The sequence below is a fragment of the Musa acuminata genome, chromosome BXJ3-5 (genome assembly GCF_036884655.1).
Source record: "Musa acuminata AAA Group cultivar baxijiao chromosome BXJ3-5, Cavendish_Baxijiao_AAA, whole genome shotgun sequence".
Lineage (NCBI taxonomy): Eukaryota > Viridiplantae > Streptophyta > Magnoliopsida > Zingiberales > Musaceae > Musa > Musa acuminata.
This window is the reverse complement of record NC_088353.1, coordinates 6820704-6831894: the sequence shown is the minus strand read 5'-3', so window position 1 is coordinate 6831894 and position 11191 is coordinate 6820704. Positions and strand designations below refer to the sequence as shown.

The 11191-nt window shown below is 34.5% G+C and overlaps 2 protein-coding genes across 2 annotated transcripts; both read right to left on the bottom strand.

The window, feature by feature from the left end:
• Positions 1-741: 741 nt before the first annotated feature.
• Positions 742-1917, bottom strand: LOC135639184 (uncharacterized). Its single transcript, XM_065152983.1, has one exon. It carries the CDS (start codon positions 1915-1917, stop codon positions 742-744), a length of 1176 nt encoding a protein of 391 aa, XP_065009055.1.
• A 2587-nt stretch (positions 1918-4504) lies between these two features.
• Positions 4505-5680, bottom strand: LOC103985077 (F-box protein SKIP23-like). Its single transcript, XM_009402691.2, has one exon. The coding sequence runs from the start codon at positions 5678-5680 to the stop codon at positions 4505-4507; it is 1176 nt and encodes a 391-aa protein (XP_009400966.2).
• Positions 5681-11191: the final 5511 nt, after the last annotated feature.

Sequence of the window (11191 nt, the reverse complement as noted above, 5' to 3'; positions counted from 1 at the left end):
TTCTAACAACACATTTTCTCTGTGTTTTAAGTTCTACAGCCTTCCAATTGCAAAGATCCTCCCATAAAGGCTTGTTCTATCATTCATACAGCATACTGTTCTCCTTAATATGATTTTTCTATTATAATTTAATTCAGCTTGATACTAATCTTATTATGTATAATTGAGATCTCAAAGCATGCTCATTTTTTAGACCAAATGAACATGAGAAGCAATGTGGAGTGATGAGTTTCAAACATCAACACAAACTTATTTTGGTACTACCAAAAAAAATATATTAATACGTACTTGTCATTGTAAGATTTATAAGTTTTTTCATATCCTTTTTTTTCTTTAGGTCTTAATTTAATTGTCTATCAAAAACTAATTATCCTATCACATATTGTGTTTTTTATAATTGGGTGAACTAAGGTGTTCCGACACGAATAATCATCGATTAATGAATATTAATAAATATTATATTTTTATTGGTGAATAATTGCGGATGGGATATTTTTCATGTTAATTTAAACATCTAAACAATATATTTTTTATTGTAGTTTATGTTTTAGATATTTTCATTTTTTTTCTTTTTAAACATGAAAACATAGATAAGCATTCTCCCCTCATCACACGAAAGTATATTAACGGAAGACACATCGTAGGAAAACATGTTTGTAGATTTCCGTGGTGCTAAAAACTAATTGTCAAATACCTATACCTATACCTATATATATATATATATATGTGTGGATTTTTCTCTCAGGAAGCACGTGGTGTGAACCAGAGAGGCGGCGGCCAGCTATACATGTAATCGGGCACGATAAAACCATCTTTAAGATTCGGTATGCTCGCACCATGAGGCAGGATGAGTCCATGTTCTAGGTGGCATATACCCACGACACCGGACTTGGCGTAGTAGATACAGTCTGGTTTGAACTCGGGGAACGCCACCGTAGAGAGAGAGATACCGCGGTTCGACCCCAGAAACAGTGCTCGCTCACCCAAGCTTTGCAGGGCCACCCAACCGCTCTCATCCAGCCTGGACACTCGGAACCTTAGCCTTCTGCGTTTGTCTCCCTCAAGCCGATCGCTCCACCTCGATACCCGCAGCAGGTCGTCTCCCGATCCCACCAGGTAGTCGTTCAGTACGGGTACGTCGATCAGGCTCCGGGGTTGGACGTTGAAGCGGACTCGAGACGATGCGCCGTCCGTGAGATTCCAAGCGCTGACCGACCCGTCGTTGTGCAGCGAGTAGAATCGGCCCCTGTGGTACGTCACGTCGCACGCCAAACTCTCGTTCTGTGTCTGCAGCAAAGACCACCGCTCGTCCCCTACACTGGCGAAGGCCAACCGGCCACGGTAGAACACGATCATCGTCGTCCATGAGTCTGAAGAGGAGGAGCACACGGTTACCTTGTCGTAGAGCATGCATCGCGTGTGATCGCAGCTGGTCTTGTGTACCATATTCGGTGAGACACGAAAGAGATAGCCGGTGACTCGTCCATCGGTCTGTAGTACGGCTGCGATGGCCGGGAGGGTAGTGATGGATGGGAGGCGGGCATGCGCTCCGGTGATGGGATTTAGCAGATGCAACTCGGCCGCCTGGTCGGCGGCAACGACCCATCCGGCAGCGGATCCCATCAGCGCAAATCCCCCGTCCGTGGACTCCCACGGGAGACGGATACTCTTACGCCTTCTTCTCTCGGCGTAGCTGACGAGGTCGACCGATGGGAGTAAAGTACGGCCACCGGCATGAGCACCGGTGGGGAGAATCAGCCACGGGGGAAGAGGGCGCATGTGATGGTGAGGGTTGCCCTCCACGGCATCCTGCCAGGAAACGCAGACACACCTAAAGCTGATCTGATCCATTAGATCTTCTAGACATCCATGGATACGCCTGATCAAGTCCGCATGAAGGTTCGCCCAGGCCGCCATGATTACTGTCTCACGAAATCGAGACGCAGAAAGCAAACGGAAGATGTGGAGGAAGGGTTTGCATGAGCTGAACTCGCGTCCCGAGAATATATATACTTAAGTGATAACAGTCAAAGATTTACAAAATCTCTCCAGAGATATCGTAAATCTGTATATGATAACAATCTAAGATCCCCGATAGAATCTAAATAACAGTCACGATCTCTCTAACATGATGAGATATCTTAAATCTGTTGAGTAAAATCCTCCTAAAAAAATTTTCTTCTAAATATGTATAAATATAAAGTATTACGTATTGTTTCAATTAATATAATCTTCTTCTTTCTATTTTATTTCTATCATCACGTAGGTCTCATTGATTGGGATTCCGGGTTCGGATATAATTTGGGAGGAATATAGATTCCGGCCCAAGAAGCAAATTGTCATCCGACGAAGGTTTAGGGTATAGGAGGTTCCATCGGATTTAGATATTAAGTTGGGGAAGAAAAATAATAAATGACCCATTTTTAAAGAAAACACTCATATTTTAAATATTTTTAATTAGTATTCTTCTTCTGCTTTGTTTTAAAATTATATTCTTAATTTAAAAACATCTAAATTATATCTAAAAAAAATTTATGCATATTATCATGATTTATCGTATCGAGGTGTATCGTTCGATACGGGCAATATGTATGGTATTTATATATCCCATTATATCATGTGTTGGTACGATTGATATAACTCGAAATAACTCCATATATATCGTACTAATAGTTAGATTGTTATATCAATATGACAAACTATGCTTGTTATAAGGTTTTGGACTTGGGTTGTTATATTGTTTTTTACTATCACAATAGAAACATTATAGAGTTTATTAGAAAACAGTCAAATTGAATTAAAATATATATATTAAAATAATTTGATATATTATGATTTAAATAAGTATTTATAATGATTTAGGAACAACATCACCTAAATAAAAAACAAATTTTGACTTGTTATAGTATTTTGACCCTCATAATAAAAACACTATAGAACCCACTCAAAAATACTATAAATGATCAAAATGGACTCTTAATCTCAATCAAACTAACTACAAATATAAAAATATAGTATGATTTACTAGTAGCGACAACCAAAGATATACAATAAGATATCACTTATAGTATTCTCAATACATCGATAAAAATATTATAAATGAGCCAAATAAAAACACCATAATAGTTTAAAATTCATAAAAAAAAAGTGAGAAAATTTGATGGGAATAATTAGTGAGGGATATTTTAGATTTTTTAAATAAAATATACTATTTGCAAAAAAAAAAAAAGTAAAAAGAGTATAGAGTGGAACATACTTAAAAATATAGATATTTTTCTAGAAAAATTACCCAATAAAGAATCCCGGCCTACTGTAATTGGAATTATATATAGTGATAAAAGATAACCACATACGTGTAATTTTTGTAATGTATAACATAGATGGTTTTGGATGTCTTAATAACTGAGTTTATATCTATGGAGTAAACTACAAACTATTAATCTATCAGCCTATATATTATTTTATATATCTCTCTGTGCTGTGGTGATAGAGAAAAATCTTCTTCGCTTTTGCTAATAGTGATTCGACACATTATAAAATTGGATTGATAATCGTGAATGTATGTCTTATTCAGAAACATTCAGTATAATATTTCATCTTATCAACTCATTATAAAAAATTATCTTATCCACGATAATCAAGATAAAATATTTTTTATTAAATTTACTCGGAGATTAACTTAGTTTATGTGTACTCGAGGCATCCATCATCATTAGGATTGACTTGAGCAAATATCAAGTTGGAAAACCTATCCGATCTCAATTTATATGCATATAAACCATCTTATGTAGACTCAAATCGTATCCGATTGATTCAGTGTCACTTATATAAAAAGATTATATAATCACATTCATGTAAATGGTTAGTTTCATAATTATTCAACTATTATATAATAAATTAAATATATGATATTTTCAAACTTAACTCGTTAAAATGAATGAATGAACTTAAGCAAACTCTACTTTCTAATTATTTTATGAACAATTTTGAGGAGAGAGTAAAGAGTTTGGGAAGAAGTCCCTCAACTGCTGACGTGGGAAATTGGGTTTTTTCTTTCAAGTTCCAACACTCCCTCACAAAAACTCAAATTTCATCAAATAAATATATAATATAAATAAATAATTAAAATAAAAATATTAAAAATAAATTATATTAGTACATGAGTATCTTATTTATTCGTATATTTCAACTAACTCACACATAATATCTTATTTATTCATGGGAGATTCTAAGGATTGCCCAAATCTTTAGTTGTGATTATCGACGAATTCTATCAAACATGATATTTACATTTAGAGTTAAATTTTAAAATCAAATTCAGTTAAGACATTCTTTGAATTGATCTGAAGTGAACAGAACAAGTCTATCGTGTGTAACGTATCACAAGATTGAAAATTTATGATAATAAAGGATTATGATACTAACCTATATAGACCTATTTATTGCAGTAAAATACATTATATATTTATACAGATACACATAAATATATATATAGGTTTTTCTCTCAGCAAGCGCGTGGCGTGAACCAGATAGGAGGCGGCCAGCTATACATGTAATCGGGCACGATAAAACCATCTTCAAGATTCGGTATGCTCGCACCATGAGGCAGGATGAGTCCATGTTTTAGGTGGCATATACCCACGACACCGGACTTGGCGTAGTAGATACAGTCTGGTTTGAACTCCGGGAACGCCACCGTAGAGAGAGAGATACCGCGGTTCGACCCCACAAACAGTGCTCGCTCACCCAAGCTTTGCAGGGCCACCCATCCGCTCTCAGCCAGCCTGAACACTCGGAACCTTAGCGTTCTGTGTTCGTCTGCCTCAAGCCGATCCCTCCACCTCGATACCCGTAGCAGGTCGTCTCCTGATCCCACCAGGAAGTCGTCCAGTATGGATACGTCGATCAGCCGCGGGGGTTGGACGTTGAAGCTGACTCGAGGCGATGCGCCGTCTGTGAGATTCCAAGCGCTGACCGACCCATCGTTGTGCAGCGAGTAGAATTTCCCCCTGTGGTACGTCACCTGGCACGCCCAACTCTCGTTTTCTGTCGGCAGCAAAGACCACCGCTCGTCCCCTGCACTTGCGAAGGCCAACCGGCCATGGTAGAACACGATCATCGTCGTCCATGAGTCTGAAGAGGAGGAGCACACGGTTACCTTGTCGTAGAGCATGTATCGCGTGGACTCGCAGCTGGTCTCGTGTACCAGATTCGGTGAGACACGAAAGAGATAGCCGGTGACTCGTCCATCGGTCTGTAGTACTGCAGCGATGGCCGGGAGGGTAGTGATGGATGGGAGGCGGGCATGCGCTCCGGTGATGGGATTTAGCAGATGCAACTCGGCCGTCTGGTCGGCCGCAACCACCCATCCGGCAGCGGATCCCATCAGCACCAATCCGTCGTCCGTGGACTCCCACGGGAGACGGATATTCTTACGCCTTCTTCTCTCGGCGTAGCTGACGAGGTCGACCGATGGGAGTAAATTATAACCACCGCCATGACCAGTGACGGGGAGAATCAGAAACGGGGGAAGAGGGCGAAGGTGATGGTGAGGGTTCCCCTCCACGGCATGCTGCCACGAAACGCAGACACACCTAAAGTTGATCTGATCCATTAGATCTTCCAGACATCCATGGATACACCTGATCAAGTCCGCAGGAAGGTACGCCCAGTCCGCCATGATTGTTGCCCGATGAAAGCGAGAAACAGAAAACAAACGGAAGATGAGGAGGAAGGGTTTGCATGAAATGAACTCGTGTCCCGATAACATATATATATATATATATATATATATATATATATATATATATATATACACGCACGTCTCTTCGGTTGGGATTCACTTGCGGGTTCGGATGCTTCAGCACAATGTTTGCTGAAGCAAATCGCTGCCATCCGACGAAGATTTAAGGTATGTGGGGTTCGACCGGATTTAGATATTATGTTGGGAAAGAAAAATAATAAATGACCCTTTTTTAAAAAGAAAATACTGGAATTTTTAATATTTTTAATTAGTCTTCTTCTTTTGCTTTGTTTTTAAATTATATTCCTAATTTTAAAACATCTAAATTATCTTTTAAAAAATATTACGCTTATTATTATGATTTGTCGAGATGTACCGCTTGATACAGGTGATATTTATGAGTTTGATACAAGACCGATATATATGGTATTTCGATATATCTCGTTATATCATATGTTGGTACATTTGGTACAGCTCGAGATAACTCGATACATATCATACAAATAGTTAATCGTGACAATTGATATGACAAACTATGCTTACTATACAATTTTGAACTTGGATAGTTATATATTTTTTTGCTATCATAATAGAAACATTATAAAGTTTATTAGAAAACACTATAAATGAGTCAAATGGAATAAATTAAAATACGTATTTATAATGATTTAGGAATAACATCACCTAAATAAAAATAAAAAATTAACTTGTTATAGTATTTTGACCATCATAATAAAAACACTATAGAATCCACTAAAAAATAATCCAAATGGACTCTTAATCTCAATCAAACTAACTATAAATATAAAAATATGGTATCATAATGATTTATGAATAATGACAACCAAAGATATACAATATGATATCACATAAAGTATTCTCAATACCTCAATAAAAATATTATAAATGAGCCAAATAAAAAACACCATACTAGTTTAAAATTCAAAAACTAAAAGTGAGAAAATTTGATGTGAATAATTAGTGAGGGATATTTTAGATTTTTTTAATTAAATTTACTATTTGAAAGAAAAAAAAGAGTATAGAGTGGAACATACTTAAAAATATAGATATTTTTCTAGGAAAATTATCCAATAAAGAATCCCGGCTTACCTTAATTGGAATTATATACAGTGAAAAAGAATAACCACATACGTGCAATTTTTGTGATGGATAACATAGATGGTTTTGGATGTCTTAATTAACCGAGTTTATATCTATGGAGTAAACTACAAACTATACATCTATCAGCCTATATATATTATTTTATATATCTCTCTGTCCTGTGGTGATAGAGGAAATCCTCTCCGCTTTCGCTAATAGTGATTCGACACATTATAAAATTGGACTGATAATCGTGAATGCATGTCTTATTGTATAATATTTCATAATATAAACTCATTATAAAAAAAAATATGTTAGACACGATAATCAAGAGAAAATAATTTTTATTAAATTTACTCGATCATTGTCGAGATTAACTTGAGCAGATATCGAGTTGAAAAATTCATCCGATCTTAGTTTATGTGAACTTTAGGCATCCATCATTCTTAGGATTGATTTGAGTAAATATCAAATTCGAAACCTCTCGGACTCAATCTATATGCATATGAGTATTCATTAATATTTGAAGAGTCTTTAATTTATGTACACCTAAGGTATTCATCATTATTATGATTGACTTAAGCAAATATCTATTGAAAAATTTAGGGGGCGACGTCGCGGAAGAATATTAAAAATAAAACCTCCAATTTTCTAAAGTTATGTTCTTCATCGTGCGAAAATTGGTACGCAAAAACCGTGAAACTTAAAACTATGTATAATATAGGTTATGTTATATATGAAGATCGTATATCCTTGAATCCTTATAGATCTCTGTGAGAGGGTGAAGGAAGTCAAGCACCCTCCTCTCTAATGGTGACCCACACAACAATGTTGCATGCTCCTTAAAACTCTAGGCCTGCTTTGAGGAGGAGAAAAGGAGGAGAATAGGAGAGGCAATCCAAGATGCTCTATGAACCATTGAATCACTTATATTTATAGAGGTCCCATGTCAACTTAACCCTAATGAATCCTGCCCTATTGGGCATTGGATCTCCATCCAACTACCCATGCCTATTATATTAGTGTATCTCTATCAAATAATCTCTCATTGGCTCTTATTGGATCTCATTCATATGATCTAATAATTCAGGGGTTTAATGAATGTCCAATAAGATAGGGGCTCCATCGGATATCTCATATCCGAACCTCTGCTCATCGCAATGCCTACCATATGCGTGTGACCCTCTAGGCCCAATATCGAGCTAGCCGCGAGTCAAATATGTTAGAACTCATTTTGGCTCGATGAATTATTAACTTCATAATAATTCACTCGACTCATCGACTACGGACGTATTAAGCCACTACGCCGTAGTCCCCGAATGATACAAGGGAATCCATTGGGCCTATCTATCCTTAGTTGCCGTGTACCTATTGTCCCTCGTCCATCTAATATCTCGGAGACTATATACCGAGTATGGTGCTGTCAGATCAATACAGTTTATAATGAAGTCTCACTCTAATCGAATTCTATCGGAGAACTCTTTCTCTCTCAATTCGAATGACCTTGATCAGGGATTTGTCCGAGCAAGAACATATGAGATATTCATCTTATGATACTAAGAGTGGATGATCCTCTATCGACACTCAACAGTCCTCGTAAGGTTGGCTACCACTCTCAATTACCGGTTGTGTTAGAACTGGAAACTTAAAACCTATAATTCCGGTATCAAAGAGTAGAGTCATCATACATGACATCATTGGTGTCTCAAGTCTAAGGACCAGATACACCACTGGGATTATGAAATCACTCTCTGACAATAAGGCATCATCAACAATCTAGCATTCCGTAAGTGAATCAATAAGTGAACTCATTCTCCAATGAGCACATGTATTGTATCCCTAATATCTCCACACAAGCAGTTACGAGACTAACTACATCGATTATATAGACGAGTATACAATATACTAATCTGTCCGATTATCTCGATGTTCCTCTAGAGTAACCTATGACCAAGATTATTTATGATCTATGTTTAAAGGCGAATCAATCTCATTATCATCACGATCCGATTCTCATTGCACTGGTCTATGGATATCACAGTATATTCAAACAATAGGTAATATAAAGGGATAAAATATTAAAACATAATAAAAAAATAAAATACATATCAAGTCACACGTTCTATAGCTCGGAGGGCACATATATTTATATGCACTTAAGCCATCTTACAGTGGAGCCAAACTGTATCTGATTATTTCAATATCACTTATATTTACCTAGCCTATATAAAAAAATTATATAATCATGATTATATAATCACATTCACGTAAATGGTTAGTTTCATAATTATTCAACTATTATATAATAAATTAAATATATGATCTTTTCAAACCTTACTCGTTAAAATGATGAACCAACTTAAGCAAACTCTACTTTCTAATTATTTTATTAAAAAATTTGAGGAGAGAGTAAAAGAGTTTAGGAAGAAGTCCCTCGACTTCTGATGTGGGAATTTATGTTTTTTTACTTCAAGTTCCAATATTCCCTTACAAAAACTCAAGTTCTCATCAAATACATATATAATATAAATAAAAAAATAAAAAATATAAAATATAAAAAAAAATAAATGCTAGTACATGTACTATGTTGTCAATGAGTTATCTTTTTAAAGACTTAACTTCATTTAGTAAAGTATGCATATATACAAAAAAAAAAAAAACAGAGTAAAACAGGTATTGAACGAAGTTCCTTTCACCCGCACACTAACTGACACACAATATATAATATATTTTCACAAGTTATACATTAATAACTATACATGAGTATCTTATTTGTTCATGAGAGATTTAAATGATTGCCTAAATCTTTAGTCGCGATCACGGATTCTACGAAACATGATATTTACATTTAGTGTTAAATTTTAAAATCAAATCCAAATAAAACATTCTTTGAACTGATATGAAGTTAACATAACGAAATCTATCATGTAAGATATCAAAAATTTAAAATTTTACATAATAAAGGATGATGATTCATTTTTATTGAGTAAAGGTTTGATTATATTAAGTTTGAAAAGTCTACTAAGTCTTTCCCTATATATATCCTTTGAAGATTACAACCTGGTTTGCTTTTAAAATTATTATATATCCAAATTATACAAGAAGAAATCCAATAATTAAGTTTCATCTAATCTGATTCATGCATCACATCTTATAGTGTAAGTGTCTTTCCTAAAATACGTTTTTAACATGTAAGCAGATGTCTCGTTCCCCATCATTACACTTTCTCCAGTTAGGAGGAAAACCATTATTGATTAGCACAAACATTTTTGCACAAAAAATTTGCCAAATATCTATAATTAAAAAATATTAATTCATTGTAGGAATAAATTCCACAAACATTTTTGAACAAAAATTTTGCCAAATATCTATAATTAAAAATATTAATTCATTATAGGAATAAATTCCGCAAACATAAACCAGAGTCGGTAAACAAAACTTATGCTCAATAACTTATATAGACCTATTTTATTTCAGTAAAATACATTATGTATTTATACAGATACACATAAATATATATGTATATATATGTATATGTATATATATATATATTTATTTATTTATTTACGCGCGTCTCTCCGGTTGGGATTCACTTGCTTCAGCCCAATGTTTGCTGAAGCAAATCGCTGCCATCCGACGAAGATTTAGGGTATGTGGGGTTCGATCGGATTTAGATATTATGTTGGGAAAGAAAAATAATAAATGTCCCTTTTTTTAAAGAAAATACTCACATTTTAAATATTTTTAATTAGTAACATTCTTTTGCCTTGTTTTTAAATTACATTCTTAATTTGAAAATACCTAAATTATCCCTCAAAATTTTTTCTGCTCATTACCGGGTTTTGTACCTATACTGCTGTAGTGTTTTTGGTAATCACAATGAAAACATTATAAAGTTTATTTGAAAACACTATAAATGAGTTGAATGAAATCAAAATATTAAAAATTATTTGATATATCGTTTAAATAGATATTTGTAATAATTTGGGAATAACATCATCCAAATAAAAATTAAAAATTGATTCAGTACAGTATTTTGACCATCATAATAAAAACAATATAAAATTCACTTAAAAATTATAAATGATCCAAATAGACTCTTAATTTCAATTAAACTAACTATAAATATAAAAATATGGTATCATAATAATTTATAGACAATGACAAAAAATAATATAATATCAATTAAGTGTTTTTAATACATTAATAAAGATACTGTAAACGAGTCAAATGAAAATATTGTAATAGCTTAAAACTAATAAAAACATAAGTAAATTTTTTTTATAGGAATAGTTAGCGAGGAATATTTTAGATTTTCTTAAATTAAATATACTATTTGAAAAAAAA